The 23,628-nt window shown below is 38.3% G+C and overlaps 1 protein-coding gene across 1 annotated transcript; it reads left to right on the plus strand.

Annotated features, from left to right (window-relative positions):
• On the plus strand, positions 1-23,628 carry lancl2 (LanC lantibiotic synthetase component C-like 2 (bacterial)). The gene is made up of 10 exons (XM_052542733.1): positions 1-233; positions 1,059-1,381; positions 5,538-5,655; positions 5,932-6,139; positions 7,729-7,876; positions 14,123-14,269; positions 19,084-19,266; positions 20,548-20,724; positions 21,304-21,376; positions 22,924-23,628. Exons 2-10 carry the CDS (start codon positions 1,202-1,204, stop codon positions 22,998-23,000), a joined length of 1,311 nt encoding a protein of 436 aa, XP_052398693.1. The 5' UTR covers positions 1-233; positions 1,059-1,201; the 3' UTR covers positions 23,001-23,628.

Genomic DNA, 23,628 nt, shown 5'->3' on the forward strand with positions numbered 1-23,628 from the left:
GCGCGCGCGAGAGAGAGTGTGCACGAGACTGAAGGGCTTTATGGATTTGTTTGCCGTATAATCCTGGATGGGAGAGCGGAACCGCCATCTGTTTCCTCCACATGAGCTGAAGACAGAGGCAGACACATCCTCTCAATCCTCTTCATCATCGCTGAGGTGTGAGGAGGCGCAGATCTGACTCGATCCGGACCGGCTTCAGCTGATCTCCTCGGGACTCTGCACCGGACCTGAATGTAAGCACGCGTCCACTCTTCTTGAATGAGATGCTGTTGTGTCGCCTGTAATCTGCACGAGCGACCTCTGCTTTGGTTTAGATCCTCATCCTCCTCATCCTCATCACAGCTCGTGCTGTGGTTGGCAGAACTTTGATTGAATCATGATGTTTGAAGCAGTTCTGGGCTCCACAGCTCACCTGACTATTAACACAGCTACTGATGGATAATGCCATATTAATATTACACCATAGAAGCACATACAACATATTTTCATCATCTCATAAGATCTTTGTATCCAACTATTTTTTCTTTGCACAAAACTTTAATTTGACCATTTGATGACATAATTTTCTTTATCAGTTATTAAAGTGGAATGGACGTACATCATCACTGCAATGTAAAGGTTTTTATTTTTATCATAGACAACACACCACTTTAATTTTACATATTGCATTAAATGAGAATATTTTCCAGTTCAATTCTCATTTAATATGCATGATGTCTTCACAAGTGGCCTCTTGATAACTGTGGTGATTAATAACACACACACACACACACACACACACACGCACGCACGCACGCACGCACGCCCACACACACACACACACACACACCTTCAGATAGCATAGAATGTAGCATTTAAACACTTTAATAACTAAAAACAATAAAGGTGGAGAAAAAATATCCGAAAAAAATAAATCGATTCACACAGAAAACAGCTATTTTAAACTGTAATATTTCACAATATTACTGTTTTACTGTAGTTTTGATTCAATAAATACAGTAAATATGATTATCTATTTCGAATTAAGTTTCTGTTAAAGTATCTGCACGTTTCCTTAGGGACAGAGCCCTGAAGACTGTCGGAGTGACTCCTCACCTTCATCAGTAGCCTCCCCATCATCATCATCAGCAGCAGCAGCATCAGGACCGAAACGCGTTTGTGCCGTAGTGAGACAGAGTGTCCCTGGCGGGCCGCCGTCGCGATGGGCGAGAACATGTCGAAGCGGCTGAAGCTGGTCACGGGCTCCGAGGCGGAGATGGAGGAGCGCAGCTTCATCAACCCGTTCCCGGACTACAGGGACCACCGGGAGCAACTGGAGCAGCGGGAGCAGGACGCCTCCGGGACCCCGAGCGCTTCGGAGCCACTCGACGCCGACGGGAAGGTCTGTGATCTCGCGTGGTTTGGTTTGTTTTTAGCATGTTAGCTTCTGTCAGACGCGCCGCACGAGATCTGTGTTCAGACGCGCAACTCATCAGCACTCGTCTCTCTCAATCACATCTAATAGCTCATTTCACAGCTAGTCTTTTATATCATAAACAGGGCTGGGCAGTAACTGGTTAACGTTACATAATCAGATATAAATAAAATACTTGTAATTAGAGTAAATTAGATTTTAAAATACTCGTAATCAGAATGTTTTTTTTTTTTTTTTTGGATTAACGTTACTATTAACGTTAACGTTATTCACAGAATAGCAATTAAATAATTAATTAATTATCACTCGGTTGGTTGTTTAATTACTGTCTTTAGAAGGCCCTTGTCTGTCAAACTCATTAAAACCCAATCTATTGTCATTTGAACCTCTTTCATCTTGTATATTTATTTGAAGCATTCCTGAGATTTAAAGATAAACATTTTAATAATCAACACATTTGCATGTTCAAGTTTCTTTGGTTAATATTTAATCTTTTTTAGTAAGTGTTTTTTTTTATTGTTATTTTTAAAATGATTTTCAATTTTTATGATATAATTAATTGTAAACTTTTCATTAAATTCATCAGTTTCCTGCAGTTCCTTAACGAACCCCAGTCTGGGAAACCTTGGTGTAATATAATGTTTAATGTACTTTATGTTGATAATTAAAATTAATGCAGTATACTTTCTTACTCTTTGTATTTTTACAAGATTATCCTATTTAAAATAATGTGATAAATAAGTGGTCAAAAGTAGTCATGAAGTAGTCTGACTACATATGTAGATTGTTACTAACTACAGTTTCTGTGATAATCAGTAACAGATTACAGTTTATAATAATCTAATAGCTGAATTCAGGCTTGTTTTGTCTTGTCTGACCGTTGATTCTTCATCATGGTCAGGGATTAGTTGTGGTTTAATGCTCCTGGTTGAATTGGGCTCCTAGGGTCAGTTAATCTGCTTTGACTCCAGATCTTCACACTCAGGATTGTCACTCGAGTGATGGACCAGTAACACAGATGATCTGTGTGTGATGGGAACTGGGACACTCTAGATTTGAGCGGATGGCTGAAAATAAAGAGGGTTTGTGACATTAAAAAAGATTTACTCGTAAAGAAATTGGGATTGGGGCTGTCATGATTATGCAGATTATTATGTGATTATGATGATTATTTGTAATCACACACACACACACGTTTAGCTCATACCTGTCAGACATCCATCTTTTAAAAAGAAAAGTATCGGTAGAATGCAAAGTGACCCACATTTGGTTTTTGACGTTTTTCTTACAATTCTCAGAATCGCACGATATAAACTCTGGATTCCGAAAAAAGGCAGAATCAGGAGATGACCAAAATAATAGCAAAAAATAAGAATGACAAAACCCAAACTCAAAACAAAAGAATAAAAAAATGAAAGAAAGAAACAACACCTCTGATATGTAAGATGTAAAATCTGTATTACAAGACCTAGAGTAAGAATTATGAAATGTAAAATCAGATTTGTGAGAAATAAAATCTGAAATACATTTTTTTATTCCACACTGAAAATTGCAACACTTAAACTCTGAATTCAAAGAAGAATAGACACGTCAGAATTGCGAGATGTAAACGCAAAATTGTAAGAAAACAAATCAGTTTATGTCTTGCAGTTCGGAGAAAACAAACAAAACAAAAGCAGTTCGAATTGCCATTTAAAAAAAACTTGCGATTACCTTTTTATTAATTATTATTCCATGGCAGAAAGAGGCTTGTGGAACTGTAGTGTCACAAAATGTGCAGCTATATATTTTTAGGCATCGTCTAATTTTGATCAAAAGCTGTGGTTGCTATGGTTATCTGGACATCCAGTATGAAAATACCATGCTATTGTTTGAACTACACTGGAGAGACATGTAAACAAACACAAAAACACATGGTACATGATTATAGCAATCATTCAGCACATGCTGTATATCAGATTATCGTGGTATTGCTGTCTCAGGCACGTGCACAGGTAGGGCTCAACCTGTGCAGAGCACATGCCCTTTTTGCCCTTACACTCCGAAGTGCCCTTTTTTTTGGTGGTGTTTTTTTTTTTTTTTTTTTTTTTTAATCAATGCTATTGGTCACCCTTTACGCCTGTCTGTCTGTTTGGTCACCCTTTACGCCTGTCTGTCTGTTTTACCAAATTAAAGTTCTTAAAACGAGCTTGTGTAAATCTTATTCGATCCTCAAGCGGTCAGTAAACTGATAACTCCGCCCCCTCTATATTCATCGAATCAACTGAAGTTCCACAGCAGCCGCACAGTAGACAACAGCTGAGCTGAACAGTTTTGCGAAGGGTAAATAAATATCTTGTTGTTTGAATAAGTACTACTAAACACTGTCTATAAAGGCTCATATTTTATTTATTTGATGTCTGACTGACTCACTGACTGAGACATGTGGGACGTCGCCTGAGAGAGAGGGCTAGCATTTGCCATCTAGTCATAGCCAATATATAGCCAACACTTAAATAGCCTGTGCATACAGCTGCATTTCATCTTTTATAAAATACTAATTTGGCCAAATGCATTTTACCACAGGAAAAACTGAGCGCTCCGTCTATATACCTAAAAAAACTAGTTTGTAACCTAGATGAAAATGTAATGTGATCCCGGCAGCGGCAGGCGCCGTCGCCGTTTTAATGACGGACAGAAAAAAAATCACATTTGCACACATTCGCTGGTCAAAAACTATATATTGATAAGTAATACAACAACATAATTTTGTATGCGATCCTCGTCACCTAGATAACATATATTTCTAAGAAATTTCTTCTTTGATTTATGATTGCTGATAGACTTAATTTATTAACATTTAGGCTAATCATGTTATGATATACTCTCTGTATACTCTCTGTATAAAATGTTGTAAAACACGGTTTTACTACAGTAATGTAGTAGTAACTTAAAAATAAATTACAGAAGATCACTGAAATCTTTATATTTTATCATGCAGAATGTAATTCATGATTCATTCCAAGGCTTCATTTATTTGATCCAAAATACAGCAATAATATTGTGTAATATTTTTACAATTTTAAATAACTGTTTTCTATTTGAATATATTTTAAAATGTGATTTTATTTTTGTGATCAAAGCTGAATTTTCAGCATCATTACTCCAGTTCAGTACTCTTCAGTGTCACGTGATCCTTCAGAAATGCTTTTCACTGCAACTGTACTTTTCACACTATTTTTATTTATTTTTTCCTTGCTGGCTTATTTTAGGGAAAGTGTAGTGAATAAGAGACCTTCAAGAGACCAACATCCCTGGTCCACCACAGTATCAAATTTTTGCCAGATACATGGGTCACAGAAGGTTGCTGTTGTATTAGATTTAAAGAAGCCCTTAAAACCCTGTTTATCTATATTATCTAATTATCTAATATTATTATTATGGTTGTTATTAATCGTGAATAAATCTAAAGCTTTTGAGACTATTATTTTGTGTTATTGAATTTGTCATGAAGATGTGACCATTTCTTCCTTTTATGCAGGCTTACTAAATAATCTTGATATAAAAGGGGGGGGGGGGGGTGCCCTTTTTCAGTTTCAGCACATGCCCCTCAAAAGGTCTGTGCACGGCCCTGTGCTGTCTAATCTCTGTTTTCTGCGTTGTTGGGGAACGAGCAGAAGATTTGCGCTGGATTTCTCTGTGTATTCCCAGCAGTGCTTCTCATGTCTCTGGTTCAGCGGATCTCTGCAGAAATACATCTTTATTTAATTTTCCTCAGACAGCAGAAGGCCTCGATGCTCAGCAAAGCTAACGCATCAGAATGTGCATCAGTATTTTTGAGTAACAGATGTTTGCTCTATGTAATGCGTAGAATTAGTGTGTGTGCATTACACAAAAGCCTTTGCTTTTCCAAAGAAGCCTCTAAGGTGCAGTTTACACTGATGCATGGGTATCCATATATTTAGACATTTATGATGGAGGTCCCACAGGGCTCTGTATTTGGCCCGCTACATTTTCAAACACAATGCTGTACATTATTCAGTGCCAGAGTCTCTTCATGTGAACTCATTAGTAAAACAACGGTTGGCCAAATAAAGCTTAGAATCTTATTCACGAACTCTTTTTTTCCCTTCCCTGAAAATAGATCAGTGACGCCTTTCAGAAGAAAGTGCAAAGCAAGATCAAAGATCTTCTCCAACAGATGGAGGAGGGCCTGAAGACTGCAGATCCACACGACTTCTCCACCTACACGGGCTGGACAGGTGAACACCGAACACTTAAAGTACTGAGCTTCATGGACTTATACCCAGAAAAAATAAATTGGTGTGCTGTTAATTTTTTGTTTAAAAAGTAAGATTATTTGGATCCTTATTTGGAAGCATAGATAAGAAAATAAACTCATTCAGTGCTCATTTGTTAGTATTGACTGCATTTGTGAAGCTCAGACATTCAACTAAATGTTTCAGACGTAAAGAAATAGCAAACTGTGATGTGAAAGGTGAGATGTTGTGATATGCTGGTGGTGATGTCATCGCCAGGCATCGCCCTGCTGTACCTGCAGCTGTATCGAGGGACACAGGACGCCTCGCACCTGCAGCGCGCTCTGGATTACATCAAACGTGCTCTGAGGAACCTGAACGGCCGGCGCGTGTCCTTCCTGTGTGGAGACGCCGGGCCGCTCGCTGTAGGAGCAGTGCTTCATCATCTCTTAAAGAACCAGAGCGAGTCCCAGGAGTGTCTCACCAAGTAAGAGTGTTTCTGACTCTCTCTGTGTCTCTGTAATCTCTGGTTGCTTCCACTGTCTGCTCTCTGCGAGTGTGTTTGGGGAAGCTTGCTGTGGTTTTGCAAACAAACAAAAATGATGCACAAAACTTAAATTAACCAAGAGTGCTTTTTCTCCCCAATGTCTGCACCACTGCAAATGTGACACTGATATTATACAACTATACAATATCCTAGGGCTGCATGATAAAGGCATGTTATATTGAATGTGCATCTCGTCAGTAAAGCGGGTTCTGTAATCAGCGCTAAATCTCTACACGTGTGTTCCTTCACATGGAGCAGCGTTTACTACACCGAGCTGTTGTTCACCGACGAGCTGCGCAGAAACACAATCCTATTTTGTGCCGCCCTACAAATGTTGAGTCACAATACACAAAATAGATCTGGTCTAAGCCACAGCTGAAGTGTTGAGCGTCTCTCATCAGTGTTTCATTACTGAATGAGCACTGGCTCAAAGTGTTCTCACTGTTCAAACACAGCTTTAGGTTAAAGAAGAAGAAGAAATGCTACATAATGTTCAAATCATATTAAACTTATTTGTGTGTATTTTTAATGTTTATATTATACCAGAGAATAGCGTGCTTTATATAATGGAGAAATATACTACAGTGAAAAGGTTTGGGGTCAGTAGTGTTTTTATTTTTATTTTTTATAATTACTGCATTATTCATCAAGGTTACATTTAATTGCTTAAAATGGTATAAAGACATCTATAATGTAACAAAGTTTCTATTTCAGATAAAAGCTGTTCTTCTGAACTTTCTGCTCATCTGTGAATCCTGAAAAATAAAATGTATCACAGTTTCCACAGAAATATTGTGCAGCACAACTGTGTTCAACATTGATAATAATCAGAAATGTTTCTTGAGCAGTAAATGATCATATTATTCTGATTTCTGAAGATCATGTGACACTGAAGACTGGAGGAATGATGCTGAAAATACAGCGGAGCATCACAGAAATACATTACACTTTAACACAGATTCACAGAAAACAGATCATTTACACTGGAGTAATATTTCACTGTTTTACTGTAGTTTAGATCAAATAAATGCAGTCTTGGTGAGCAGAAGAGATTTATTTTTCTTATAAAACATATTCCACATTTTATCTGCAAATCTAAAATTAATCTTAAAATGAAAAATATCAGTAGCTTTACTGTGAAATTACACGGCAATCATTGGCTCAAATCATCTGACAAATTCATACTGCGTATTTATAATTTATAATTTAAATTACAAATTAAACTACTGAAAAACAAATAAAAGTAAATAGATAAATTAGTAATTATTCTTCCTTTTTAAGTTTGTGTCTGCAAATATATGATATATATACACTGTCAGATATAAAAAAATATATAATAATAATTTGAATATACTTGTTTTAGATAAATTAATTCTTATTTTAAAAGGCCTGTCAGTATCAACATGGATACTCGATAGCTACTGCATTTAACACGCGTGCTGCACAGTGTGTTTGGTAACGTGTTATTTTGGCAGTGGTCAGTACCGTCCTGCAGGGGTTATAACGGTTCTCCTCTGTCTGTGCTCCAGACTGCTCCAGCTCCAGCGTTCTGTGCTCAGTCCAGACTCAGATGTTCCTGATGAGCTCCTGTACGGACGAGCCGGTTACCTCTACGCCCTGCTGTACCTCAACAAAGAGCTCGGGCCAGACACGGTGGACCAGACCACCATCACAAAGGTGATTCCCACGCTACTCATGATCACAGATGCTTTCTATTCATACAGAAACACTAAAAGACAACAGGCTGCAGAACTCATCTTCTTGAGTCTGCATGCGTCTCTAGAGAGTGTGTGTGTGTGTGTGTGTGTGTCTCTCGTGGGCTGCTTTACTGCACCTCACACATCACAGTCTCTGCATTGGCCAGTGTCCAGTTTCCCAGTGTATGTGGACAGACGAGAGCAGCGAGATGAAGGAGGGTCATGCACTTGTGTGGCATGTTTGCTTCAGTAGTTATGGAAGATTAAAGCTGTAGTTGACCTGAATCTGACGTGAGGGTGATTTCTGGTTCTCAAAGCTGCATCCCCCTGGGGGGAGTAATATGACAAAAAGCATTATGTAAAATGAACTGTGCAAATTAAATGTTAAAATTCTCTACTTAATAATTGACAAACTAAATAACAGCGACTGGCCAATCAGAACTCTGTACTGTAACAAACATACCCATGTATCAGTTTTTATATGCTTTTCTGAATATCAGCACATAAATATAATCATTTTATTCAACAGTGTAGAGCAATGCGGTGTTTAATTCCTCGGATGAGTCTGTTTTTGAACGAAACGTGAGCCAGTGATTCAACGGTCCATTCACTTGTTTCGTTTCTAGCAGAATCAGCCGTTTTGAACAAATCGTTTGATTTGAATGATTCAATAAATCAATTATTAAAACAGGGGGCATTTTTATTGTCATCTTTATACATGACTTTCCTAAAGCAGCCAAGGTGCCTGCAAAAACACATTCAGCTAAATAGTTTAATTAGCATTTTCCAAATTCCTGAATTTCAGGCTTCAGAATAAAAAATAAAAAAAACTTTTTGAATTCAATTAAAACTGTTTTTAGACAAATTTTGTAATCATTGTGTAAAATTAGCTTTGGGACCCCCCCACCCCCAAAGAAACTGACCACATCATCCCCCCTGAATTTTTTTTACGATTTGACCATAGATTATTATACTGAAATAGACTGTGGTGCTCTGACATCATGCAAAATGGTAAAAACAACATGACAGAATAGAATCATGATAAAATCGTGAATCGTGATATGATATTTTTTGCCATATCACCCACCCATATACTAAACTAACAGATGTGCTGCAGTGTGAGTTTGCAATAATCTACTTTATATGAAAGTGAAGTGAAAAAGTGAAAGTGACCTACAGTCAAGTATTGTGACCCATACTCAGAATTAGTGTTCTGCATTTAACCCATGCAAAGTGCACACACACAGCAGTGAACACACACACACACACACACACACCGTGAACACTAGGGGTTGCACCAACTAATCGACTTCAATGCTCTGCCATAAGCTTGACGTCGACAGTCGCCAGTCCTATAGAAGGCACAACAGAATAATACATTTTTGAAGGGCTTCCTCAATTTCGCATCGTTTCCAAACATTTAAAATAATAAATAAATGTATACTCCGAAAGGTCCTCAAGACGTGTGATTATATTACTGGATGCTGGAAATTGAATGGGAGAATGCACATTCTGAACAGTTTATTGTACAAGTAAGTTAATCGCTGTTCTAATCTAATGCGCTGCTGTATGTAACACACACACACACACATAGATTACAGACAGCAGCTCGTACATCACACACAGATCACTCCACACAGAATCATTCTGCGAAGAAATGTACTGTCAACGCTGTTCTGTGATTTCTCAATAAAATTGCTTAAAAACTGTAAAGTTCAAACATATATTTGTTAATAACTAAATCCCACAGTGTCACTACTAAAGAGACGCTGCCATGTAGAAATAATTCACACACGCAATCACTTATGCACTATCTCACTATGCATTCATATACAGGTGCTGGTCATCCCAAAATCCCAAACTCAGTATCTCAGAAAATTTGAATATTACTTAAGACTAATACAAAGAAAGGATTTTTGGAAATCTTTGCCAATTGAAAAGTATGAACATGTATAGTATGAGCATGTTCAGCACTCAATACTTAGCTGTGTCTCCTTTCCCCTGAATGACTGCAGCAATGCGGCGTGGCATGGAGTGGATCAGTCTGTGGCACTGCTCAGGTGTTATGAGAGACCAGGTGTCTCTGATAGTGGCCTTCAGCTCTTCTGCATTCTTGGGTCTGGCATATCACATCTTCCTCTTCACAATACCACACAGATTTTCTATGGGGTTAAGGTCAGGCGAATCTGCAGGCAGATTAAGAACAGGGATACCATGGTCCTTAAACCAAGTACTGGTAGCTTTGGAAGCTGTGGAAACTTTACACTGGAGCTCAAGCAACGTGGATTGTGTGCCTCTCCTCTCTTCCTCCAGACTCTGGGACCCTGACTTCCAAAGGAAATGTTAAATTTACTTTCATCAGAGAACATAACTGTGGACCACTCAGCAGCAGTCCAGTCCTTTCTGAAGCGAGACTCTTCTGACGCTGTCTGTTGTTCAAGAGTGTCTTGACACAAGGAATGTGAAGCTGAAACCCATGTCTTGCAGACGTCTGTGTGTAGTGGTTCTTGAAGCACTGGCTCCAGCTGCAGTCCACTCTTTGTGAATCTCCCCCACATTTCTGAATTGGTTTTGTTTCACAATCCTCTCCAGGGTGCGGTTATCTATATTGCTTGTACACTTTTCTCTACCACATCTTTTCCTTCCCTTCTCCTCTCTATTAATGTGCTTGGACACAGAGCTCTGTGAACAGCCAGCCTCTTTTGCAGTGACCTTTTGTCTCTTGTCCTCCTTGTGCAAGGTGTCACTGGTCGTCTTTTGGACAAGTGTCAGGTCAGCAGTCTTCCCCATGATTGTGTGTCCTACAGAACTAGACTGAGAGACCATTTAAAGGCTTTGCAGGTGTTTTGAGTTAATTAGCTGATTAGAGTGTTACACCAGGTGTCTTCAATATTGAACCTTTTCACAATATTCTAATTTTCTGAGAAACTGAGTTTGGGATTTCCCTTAGTTGTCAGTTATAATCATCACAATTAAAAGAAATAAACATTTGAAATATATCAGTCTGTGTGTAATGAAAGAATATAATATACAAGTTTCACTTTTTGAATGGAATTAGTGAAATAAATCAACTTTTTGATGATATTCTAATTATTTGACAAACACTTGTAAATGTAATCTTTACTTTCAAAAACCAGCTAATTGTTTTAAACAACTTTCTTGGGTTATCAACACCTTCATTAATCATGTGTGAGTAGAAGACCTTTCTGGCGTAATCAAGGCCCAGATGATTCTTCAGCTGTTTTATCATACATCAACTTACGGACAGTAAAACTAGATGTTTTGTATAAGCGCTCAATCTTCCTTCCCTCTACTTTGAGAGCACGCAATTCCTTAGTGTACCAAGGGGATGACCGAGTGAAAGAAACAACTCCTCCTTTTAAAGGTACCACAATATCAAGAATAGGAGATTGACACAATCAATCACAGGTAGCTCAGCAATCAGACCATGAAGCAATTCATCATGTCAGAGCCGTAGTATAAACTGAATCCAGTGTCTGGCTGTATTTATGCGTAGGGAAGTCAACATGCTGAGTCAAATTATAACAGTCCCATACACCCAGAATTGATGAGGACAATAAATAAGTATGAGAAGTACAGGAGCATTGCCATTAATTTTCACCAGGCACTCAAATGAAGATATAACAGGTGTGCTAATTACAGAGGCAGACTAATCAGAATAATGAAAAATTGCAAGACCGCCACCTTTACCAGTGAGGGGAGGTCTATCAAAGTATATCCAGGTGACAAAGCCAAATTAAGATTGTAACTTTCAAATAATTGATTGAAAGACCTTATCATAGTGACGTTTGAGAGTTAAAGTTCCCATAATATAATAGATCCAATCCTAGTGTAAACGAATCATAAACAATATTAGGGACCTATGATGGTGACAGAATACAGTCATAAGAATTTAATTTACCGTGTAAAACAGAATGTCTCAGAATTTGTCAAACTTTAAATGAAAATTGTGCTTTTTTGATTTTTAATATTTAATGAGACCTTTAAAACTGAATACACTGAATTTTCGAAATATAAAACCTATTTCTTAAGGCCCTAAAAATTATTGGTCACACTTTATTTTAGGGTCCAATTCTCACTATTAACTAACCATTAACTATGACTTTTGACTCAATTAACTCCTTATGTGCTGCTTATTAATAGTTTATAAGGTAGTTGTTAAGTTTAGGGTGTTGGATTATGGATGTCATGCATTATAAGTACTTTATAAGCACTAATAAACAGCCAATATGCTAATAATAGACATGCTAATAAGCAACTAGTTATTAGTGTGAATTGGACCCTATACTAAAGTGTTACCAAATTATTATTATGTTTTTGTAAAACATTTGATAAATTATTGTTGAATTGTATATTTTTTTAGGATTTAAATTAATTAGACATGCTGCACAAAAGAACAAATTAATTTGGGAAAAAATAGCACCGATTTCAGACGGACATTATTATTCACATTATTATATATTGACAAAGTTGTCAAAAGGATATTTAATATAAACCGTAGTAATAACTATATTTAAATTGATGGTTATATGTATTTAATCTTTATACATTTTTTTTTTTCGAATATATTACATGTACTATATGCCATCTTAATAAAGTATATTGAATCTATTACATTCCCTACATGCTGATATTAAGTACAGCATTACTAATGCTCATGTAATATTGCTTATATAACCTGCTGTCATTTGTTAACTTAGCACAACTTCATCAAACCGAATACATATTTTTGAAGTTGATTTTGTGAGTAATAACGGTCTTCATAGCCTGATGACACACACACAGTAATAGTGTTTCTGCTCTCAGTTGATTGCATCTGTTTGATCGTAACTTCAGATGCTTCTGCAGTCTTCATCTCTCTTGTGACGTGTCGCTGATCACGCTGGAGTACACACACTGTTGTAGCTTACACTTTATTAAACAGCTTCACAGAGAGAGAGATGCCGCCTCATCTTTGCTGACCGGAGGTCTTTCTTATCCCTGGGTGAATCTATAGCTTGTGCTGAATGCACATTGTCCAGTATTGTGGTCCATTGCCTGAAATAGCCTCAGCGACGTTAACTGCGAATGCAATAACTCAGAACCTGGTTTTGAATCTGTTTTTCATGGGCACTGCATGTGTGTCTCGCTCTGAACTGCAGAGAATGAGCTTCAGAAAACTGTGCGAGGCTTTTCATTTGTAAGGGATCAGGTCAGTTTAGCTCCAAGGGAATCATTTAAGATTTTAAAGGGCATTTGGACAGAATCACTGTTTTACGGCTGGTCATTGAGACGCAGTAGTGTTTCTCCTCGTGGTTTTGGAGGAGAAGAGTGCTACAAAGCAGCAAAAAGTGGCAAAAAGAGAAACCTAAAAAGCATAATTTGATGGTGTCCTGAGTATTTAATCTGGTTTGTTAGACTCACCCCAAATGCTGTCCTGACCAACTAGATATTGTCTTTGCTCATGGTGTTATACATTTCTCCTCTCAATTCATAAATCAGATGTTATCTTATCAGTCACATGGTCCGAATTGTTCTGCTCTTGCAGGGTATAATTTTGAACATAACTTCTATAATAACAAGAATATGATTCATTTTACAAAGTATTGATTCATAGAAACGTTTAAAGCATGCATTTTCAAACATACATACCCAACATGAGTGTAACCCTTTATACTACGGGGCCGTGGAATGCTTGATTCTGATTGGCTGACGAACGTTCTGAGGTGTGCGATTATCTTCTGGGAAACGCACGGTGAGTGTAGTTCCAGGCAGCTCTCCTGACCGCGTTACTGTTCATATCACTTCACATAGTTAACTGTAATAACAGTCACACAGTTTGCACAAAAGTGTTGTCAGCGCTGCCCTAATGATTTTATCAGTTAGCCTTTATAGTGTAGCAACTTAAAGAATACACATGACATTTCTCACTATCGAGTTAATAACAGCGCTGTTTAGAGACGCACAGAGCTAAGCCCTCATGTTGTTATTTTGTCTGTTTAACACAAGAGAATTGAAGAATCCATGCATGACACATTGTTATAGTCCAGATGTGAGATTTACAGTATTCTAGACAGTTCTGTTAGGTTTCTGTGGCATTGCTGCAGTGCAGTCATTTGCTGATCAGTTCTTCAACCTTTGCTGAACCGCTGTGAATAAACCTGCTGATTACTGGAAAGTGACCGACACTTTGATCTAATCCCAGTGCGCTCTCTCTTGCTCTAAGGTGGTGACAGCTATTCTGGAGTCGGGAAAGAACTTGTCTAAAGAGGAGAAGAAGGCGGAGCGCTGCCCGCTGCTGTACGAGTGGCACAAGAAACCGTATGTGGGAGCAGCTCACGGTCTGGCAGGCATCTACTACATGCTCCTGCAGGTGAGACTCACATCGCTTTAGTGTTTGCAAACACACTGTTTGACATGAGCTCATCACATGACACTGAGCTGCTGGGGGTCGTGTGTCTTCACAAAAGTAGTAAAAGAATCATTAATGGAAGCATTCAATAATCAGAACTAGAATAATTGAATTAGGCCTGTTGTATCTGGAAGTGATGTTATAATTACATCTAATTATGTAATGCCATGTGCAATTTATGCAAAATGTCAATAACAACGACCTGAGCTGAAGTCAAACTGGTATCTCGGAGTCTGAGTTAATTTTTTTGTATTAATTCATTTTTTATAGATAATGTGCAACAAATGAAAGCGAAACCAGGTTCAAGAAAAATTTGATTCAAGCAATAGTTCACCAAAAAAATGAAAATTTTGTTAATTCAAGCTCTCCGAGATGCAGATGAGTTTGTTTCTTGAAGTGTAGCATTGCATCAGTGTCTCATCAATGGATGCTCTGCAGTGAATGGGTGCCGTCAGAATGAGAGTCTGATAAAAACATCACAATAATCCACAGCACTCCAGTCCATCAGTGAACATCTGGAGAAGACAAAACCTGAAACACATCCAGCATTAAGATGATTTTAACTCAAACACATAGAGTCTATAATCCAGAATAACACTTCCTCCAGTGAAAAGCAAGATTTTTGCAAGTTTTGGCACAAGGAAGGGCTTGAACCAAACACACTTAAACACTCAGGGTTCACACCAGCTCAAAAGCAGTGTTGCCTTTTTGTTTGAACGCTTTGTTCCATTAATTTCTTGTCTTTAGGATAGCTGATTGTGCAGCTGTAAAACACAGTGCGCAGAAAACATGTGTTTCTTTATTTTCCCCCAGCCACCTCGGTTTTGCATTAGGGAGCATTTTCTGTCACATACAACACTTTTCCAATTATTTGATGGATGCAACATTAAATAATCTATTCAAGCATAACTGACTGCAGGAGGCACTGAAAAACAGCATTTTTTCCTTCTTCCAAAATAGCTGCTGACTCTTGTACTCTTTCTTACATTAGCTAAAGTTAACAGCAGTCGGCTCTAAGATTGATTAGAGGTCCGCAGAGGTGATGAATAATTTATCCTGAACTTTAAGATGTTGATCTGTAAACAGGATTTGTTGGACGTCTGCCCGGACGGACTATGGCACGCATTTAGCCCAGATTTGAGGGACGCACAAATGCATCGTTCACATTTTAAGAAGCTGATTTTAATGCAGACACAGCACCCTTCTGTGAGACCGATAACAACGCTTAACTGAAGTAAATTAAGTTTTAATATCGAACCCTTTAGTGAAGTCTTAATCACATCAGTGTTTATAGATGCAGATCTGTAATCAAATTGTTGCTCCAAGTAAAGAGTCAAGCAGAGACACACTACTGTTCACATGTTAGTTCAGAGACGGGTTATAATGATCAAAAGTGAGAGTAAATGCATTTATAATATTTCTATTTCAAATAAATGCTGTTCTTTTGAACTCTATGAGACAATGCTGCGAAGGTGGAAAAAAAACTGAATTTAACAAGCTGTCTGATAAGAGGTCCAAAGCGTACTTTAGAATCAATACTATTCTGTGTAATGGGTAAATAATTTACTGTAACTCTGTCAGTATGACTGGAGATGTCATGTTGGGAGGAGATTTAGGGACTTCTAACACGATTTCTGTGATTTCTGTCTGCATTCAGTAATGAGAAGTTTTCAGCCATCCACGCATTGAGGTCGTGTAGACAGGAAGTGATCGTAGGAGGAGGAAAACAGAATTTGGCTGGAGAGTTGGATAAATTTGTCTACAATCAGCATAGATATGGGAGTTCAGACCATGAACCTGAATGATGTGACCAAGAGGAAGCAAGATTAGAAATAAAAGTTGACCAAGAATGTATCCTTGAGGTACACCACGGAAAATGGTGACACAATGATATATAATAATTTGATTTATTCAACCCTAAAAAGGGCAAACTCATAAAGAGACATCAGCAAATTAATTAAAATCTTATTGGGAGTCAAATATTACAATTTCATGATTTTATTTTTTTCTAAACTTGCCTCTTCTATTTGATTTTAATGTTTTTATTTCACATACATTGCCACTTTGAGGCTATAAATTCACTGGAAACCGAACACTTGTTTATCAGAGCTTGTTACAGTATGGTTGTAATTCCCGAACGCTTCGGAGTACAGAGCTAACGTTGGTCTCTTTTTAAAGAAGACACATAGCAGATTATTGCTGGAGTGAAAGCATAAAAAAGTAAGTATAAAAATGTAATAAAAGTTAGTTTACAGTAAAGATAATTGTTTTTACTTTATATAATATAAATATTTTATTAAATATGTTGCACTCTAAAATTGCTATAAAATCAAGGTCATATTTCTAACCGATTTATGTGCCAAATTTGAAGTTGATTTCACAAAAATTCTTGTGAGATTTTCTTTGGACGCTATACCAAAAATAACCACTGGGTTACACCCAAACTGTTTTCTGTTACAAATCAATCATGTTCTGTACCAACATGACTTCTATTAAAAAACAGTCACCAAATATGGAACTGTGTGACAATATGACTGTCAGACCTGTTCAACAATATGTGTTTTGTCAAGATTACAAAGAAATAAAAAATAAACACAAGCCAAAAGTCAAACTGTATGTTTAATATCTTGATTTACGTATACCCCTAAAAAGGCCGACGTATCCCCTAAGATACAAACATTTAGAGACCAATTACAAAAAACATAAGCATTTTTTAATTTATAAAATGTCAATGTAAACCTAATAAGCAAATATTGATTGAGCAAAAGCTTTTTGAACTGGTAAGTCCCCTCCAAAGTGTGTAAATATGTGAACTAGATCCACCTTTACCCCACGACATGTGGCCATGCAGTTTAAAATGCTTTCTGTGAGCTAGACAAAGAATGAAAAAACAAGTCACCTCATCTAAATATTCACAACAATGTTTCTGTTCCAAGATGAAACCATGAAATGAGAGCTACGCTTTCACTGCTTCTCCCCACAGCTTCTCAAATGTTCATATCCCTCAGGGTATGTCGCCCCTTTTAGGGTTAAATTAGTACTTAATCTTGATGTTTAATGAAGTTTTCCCATTTCATCATCTATTGCTATCATCTCATGGTCACTTAAGAGGACTCTCATGGTCACTTATGGTCAGTAAATATTTAAATACACAAATAGTTTAATTACCATTAAATGAAATCTTTAGTAAATCGTAAAATCCAATGTCCATTTTTTTTTTACTGTACATTACAATGTTGTAAAGCCTAAATTCACTTAGCTTTTAAAATAATTCAGGTTAGCCTTAAATCTTTTATTTTAAATAGTAATAGCATATAGAATAGAAAAGTAATAAATGGTATAGAATTATAAAATCATACATTTGTTGGTTAGTGTTCATAGCATGACCATAATATTCAGCTTGCTGACATTGTTCAGGATTTTAATATTGGTGCATCTTTATTCTCTTTCCGTGAGTGACATCTACTTGGCTGCAGAAGATGTTTGGTCTAAATTATGGCTCCTCTGAGTGAAATAAAGCTCCTATGTAAGCTACATCTTTATGGACCGTTCCCAGGCTACACAGTGAAAAGCGAAGGCGAAAAGCACTAGAATGCCTCATTTCTCATCCCGTGCACTAACAGAGACGCTTTCTGAATGACCGCTGGCTGTTTAGAATCAAAGGCTAAGCTTAGCAGATTGAACAGCTAGCATTAACTGATTAGCGGAATGCTAAGCTAGTAGATGGACAGTATAATGGAACATCAGACAGACAGTATGATGTGTAACACTAGTATAAGCGCAGTGTCAGGGCTGTGTTGATTCTGATTGGATCAGCTGTGAGGTGTGCTGCAGCTGATTGGGTGTGGCCTGCTACTGGTTGGCACGGCAACTTGAGCGTGCGTCATGGTGACACAGATGGAGGTGGTCCAGTGGCTGGTGTTACACTGCAGCAGGTCAGTATCTGTGTCAGGTCCAGCTGTGCTTCCAGTGTTAGAGCATCTGTGTCTTTAATAACTCAGACAGCAGCAGCTCTTGGAGCGCTACGCTCTTTAACTGCCAAGAGTGGACACCAGCAATGAGAAATATGAGATAAATATTGATGTGTGTGGGTCTTGACAGAACCGAACCACTGCAGGCTTGATGCTGCTGTGCTGAACGCTCCTGATATCACTTCATTCTTCACAAATCTGGGCCATTACAACACACATGCAACATCTGTGCCATAGAACAAAACAATCCTAGATAAAAACAGAAGAACACAAGTTCCTGCAAATGCATATTCATATTGCTTTCATATGGTTTAACATAAGTTATTAATTCATAAATCTTATTATGCTTTTGAGAAGTCACTCCACATGACATAAAAAGGTCAGATTATTTGATATTTTTATATTTTTAGATGTCAATTGTACCTTTCTTATTATGGTAAAACATTTTCAAATGTAACACAACTGCTTGCTTTTTCTTTCTAAGAAATAATAATAATAATAATAATAATAATAATTATAATAATAATAATAATAATAATAATAATAAAGTCTTGAGCAAAGTTTCTTGAAGTAATAACATTTTCAATCTTTTAATGCAGCATTTTTCTTATATGATATCAGGAGAGCTTCACTTGGATAGTTTTGACGTTATGACAAAAATAAATAAATAAAAGAAATGTAATTCAGAAAAGTAGGCTATTCATACTGTTTGTATTTAATATATAAAATTCTTGAATCTAGAAAAAAGTTTTTTTTAGCATGTTTTAAACAAAATATTGAGTGTAACTCTGTTTGTCTTCACAGCCGAGTGCTAAAGTCAGTCAGGACAGTCTGAGTGAGCTGCTGCGGCCCAGTGTGGATTACGTGCGGCACAAGAAGTTTCGCTCGGGTAATTACCCATCATCCCTCAGCAACGAGACGGACAGACTGGTGCACTGGTGCCACGGAGCTCCTGGAGTGATACATATGCTCATCATGGCTCACGGAGTGAGTCACACACACACACACACACACACACACACACACACACACACACACACCGTCATCATCTCAGTACACATGCAAGAGTATACTCAAAGTTTACATTCATTTATATAGAAATTTATGAAGCATGATCACACCACATCAAGATTTACAGCAGATATTGCACTCTGGGCTCTGTTTCTCATAAACACAATATCCTGTTATGTTCCTTTATGATGTGAATAAAACAAACAAAAGCATCTCGTTCTCTCAGTGTAGAGACGGATATCTGTCACTGAAGACTTGCTCTAAAGGTCATGTGTGAGGTTATTTCTTCATACAGAAGCCCGCACTGACATCTAGTGCTCACTCACATTATTAAACATCATAACCTTATTTATCAGGCGTCTTGGTGATGATGAAAAATGTCACACACAAAAGTTGGACTTGTTTGTTCACACATTTAAATGTGTAGTCAGATAGAATCAGAAGAAAGAGTTTTATTGTGTGAAAGAGTACTTTTTCTCTCTCGTTTTGTCTCCGTCTGTCTTCATCTCTGTTTTGTGCGTCGCCTGAGAACTGAAAGGGAAAATTGAGCATGTGTTATATTTGGAAAGTGAATTTTTCCTCCAGCAACTTTTACACCAGAGCTCTGACAAATGAAGACGGACGGCAGGAGCTGCTTTTACACACACACACACACACACACACTCACACAATCTCTCTCACACACATGCATACACACTCATACATGCTCTCACACACACATACCCACACACACACACACACACACACACACACATGCACACACTCATGCTCTCTCACACACACAAAAGGGTTATGACAGTAAATATACAGAGCAGGGCACAGTCTGCAATTATTGCATTTGACTTTAATGATGTAATTACTATAATTAAAGCTTAATAAGTCTGATTTGTCATTGATTCTGAGAGGAAATCAAATGAGTCTGCAACTGTAGGAGCTCATTGTGTGTGTGTGTGTGTGTGCGTGTGTGTGTGTGTGTGTGTGCGTGCGTTTGTGTGACTGTGTGTGTGTGTGACTGTGTGTGTGTGTGTGTGTGTGTGCGTGCGTTTGTGTGACTGTGTGTGTGTGTGACTGTGTGTGTGTGTGTGTGTGTGTGTGTGTGTGTGTGTGTGTGCGTGCGTTTGTGTGACTGTGTGTGTGTGTGACTGTGTGTGTGTGTGACTGTGTGTGTGTGTGTGTGTGTGTGTGTGTGTGTGTGTGTGTGTGTGTGCGTGCGTTTGTGTGACTGTGTGTGTGTGTGACTGTGTGCGCGCGCTGCAGGTCTTCAAGGAGGAGAAGTACCTGCGAGACGCAGCTGAGTGTGGAGAGGTGATCTGGCAGAGAGGTTTACTGAGGAAGGGTTATGGACTCTGTCACGGCACGGCGGGGAACGGATACGCCTTCCTCTCGCTCTACCACGCCACACAAGACAAGAAGTACCTGTACCGGGCCTGCAAGGTACAGCAGCACACACACACACACATACACACACACACACACTCCCTCACCGCTCTGAAGCATGTTCAGGTGACTGTGTGTGGTTAGTGAAGCGGTCATCATCTCTGAACACACACACGCTGCTCACAGCCAATGAGGCGTGTTATTAAACCTGACATCATGGAAACAGAGCAGGTCACCTGACCACGGCTCTGTGTGAGTCTATATATGACGTCTGGTCCAGGGCTGGTTAGCAGTTTCATCTCTGTATAATACTGATATCTGTGTTTTTTGTTATTTTCTTGATTTCAGTTGTAAGAGTCAAATTTCTTGAGTCACATTCTGATTCATTATTTGAATCAATCTGATGATTAATGAAATGTAGAGTTTGGTGACCAGTTCTTCACTTTGTGCAGCAGCTGAGTGAAAAGGAGAAAGTGAAGTAAACATTGCTCCATCAGAACAGTTGATTCATGTTCATCACTTGTCTTGTCTTTTTCTCTTGAGATTATGAGGAATTGGACATGCTTTATGGATTTGCACGGTCAAGCTTGTAATTCGTGTTCCAGATGATGGTTTTCTGTTTTGATCTGGTTCTAGTTTGCTGAATGGTGTCTAGACTATGGGACCCACGGCTGCCGTATTCCTGACCGCCCGTATTCCCTCTTTGAAGGTAAAAAGAAGGTGGTTTCCAGCCAGTTCTCATCATTAAAGCTCTCTGCCCCTTTCTACATTACACATGATCTCATTCTCTGTGTGGAAATACTGATCACTGTGGTTTTTAATTTCATGTAGCTTATTAAAACTGTTTATATTGTATACTATATAAACAATAGTGTGTGTGTGTATATATCTAATCCTTTATATACAATATATAAACCTTTAAACGTTTGGGGTTGCACCAAAGCTGCATTTATTTGATCAAACTACAGTAAAACAGTGTAATATTACTCCAGTGTGAATCATCTGTGTTCTGTGTGAATCTGTGTTAAAGTGTAATGTATTTCTGTGATGCTCCGCTGTATTTTCAGCATCATTCCTCCAGTCTTCAGTGTCACATGATCTTCAGAAATCAGAATAATATGATGATTTACTGCTCAAGAAACATTTCTGATTATTATCAGTGTTGAACACAGTTGTGCTGCTCGATATTTCTGTGGAAACTGTGATAGATTTTATTTTTCAGGATTCACAGATGAACAGAAAGTTCAGAAGAACAGCGTTTATCTGAAATAGAAATCTACTGTAACATTATAACTGTCTTTACTGACACTTTTGATCAATTGAATGCATTCTTGCTGAAAATAAATCTTAAATTAAATTAAATTAAATGTATGCTTTTAGCAGATGCTTTTATCCAAAGATACTTACAGTGCATTCAGGCTATCAATTTTACCTATCATGTGTTCCCAGAGGATCGAACCCCTCATTATTCCCTGATTCCTCTCTCTCAGTATAATATCTCCTCTGTGCTCAGTCCAGATGCACCGACAGCATCACGCTCAGCATCTGCAGCGATCTATCTGTGCTGTTGTCATGGCAACCCACTTCCTGCACTCAGATGCTCATTAAAAGTCAGGCTCTGATTGGTCGCTCGAGTTCCCGCCGCTTTCTCTGTAGTTAGAGGTCAGAGATGGTCCTGCATTAACCCTCCGCAGACCAACATGACCTCACAAACAAACTGCTTGTGGATTTGAAATATTTAGTTCAAAAATAAGAATAATTGTGCTCACCTTCAGGCCAACCACAGTGTAGATGAGTGTGTTTCTTCATCAGGTTTGTAGAAATGTAGCACTGCATCAGTGTCTCATCAGTGGATGCTCTGCAGTGAATGGGTGCCGTCAGAATGAGAGTCTGATAAAAACATCCCAATAATCCACAGCACTCCAGTCCATCAGTGAACATCTGGAGAAGACAAAACCTGAAACACATCCAGCATTAAGACTACTCAAGATTACTTGTGGATTATTGTGATGTTTTTATCAGACTCTCATTCTGACGGCACCCATTCACTGCAGAGCATCCATTGATGAGACACTGATGCAGTGCTACATTTCTACAAACCTGATGAAGAAACAAACTCATCTGCATCTGGGATGACCCGAAGGCGAGTACAATCTCATTTCTGGCTCAACTATTCCTTTAAGCACATGAGATCTGATGATATTGTGAGAAGATGTAAATCATCTCTAACAGACTGTTGTTGTGTCGTTGCTGTAGGTATGGCAGGAGCCATCCATTATCTCTCAGATGTGGTCCAGCCGGACGGCTCTCGTTTCCCTGCTTTTGAACTTTGACTTGTGCGTTTGGAAGCATAGACTGTTACTCTTTTTAGGAGCTTGACATGCTTTTACATGCTGGTGCAGTTACATCGCTCTGGACCGACCCTTTAAAATGAAGAAGACCATTTCTTCCTCCTCATGGACACAAAAAACCCAACCTTCAGCCTATAATTTGAAAGAATGCCGCCTTGAGTTCGGTCGTCGTAGCTTGTAGTCTTTATCAGTATGCGGCTGTTTTCTTTTGTATAATATTTAATGCTAAAGTATTATTTTGTTCTGGTCATCTTCCAGCACCGCAGTGTTTCTTGCATCTGCATGCTTGTTGGTTATCAGCAGTGCCTCGAAGCGATGTCTGTCGCGCACTGGAGCGTTTGTCTGTGTGTTCTTTGTCTTTGCATGAGGATGGCAGCACGTGCTCATGTCAGAATGTGTCAGTGTCTCTGTAGGTAAATGTATCCAGCTTCCTCATGCTGTGGTTGTCAAGTCTGTACTGTGCGTATGTCAGTGTTTCGTTCCAGTCGCCGTTGATTAAATGTCTTGATGAAAGAAAGAATCCATTATACCTGAATGAAAGATCTGGTAAATATTGTTTCCTCAGGCAAAATGTGTAATGAATGTCACAATAAACTGGTGTTTTTCTGAA

The sequence above is a fragment of the Carassius gibelio genome, chromosome A24 (assembly GCF_023724105.1).
Source record: "Carassius gibelio isolate Cgi1373 ecotype wild population from Czech Republic chromosome A24, carGib1.2-hapl.c, whole genome shotgun sequence".
NCBI classification, from domain to species: Eukaryota; Metazoa; Chordata; class Actinopteri; order Cypriniformes; family Cyprinidae; genus Carassius; species Carassius gibelio.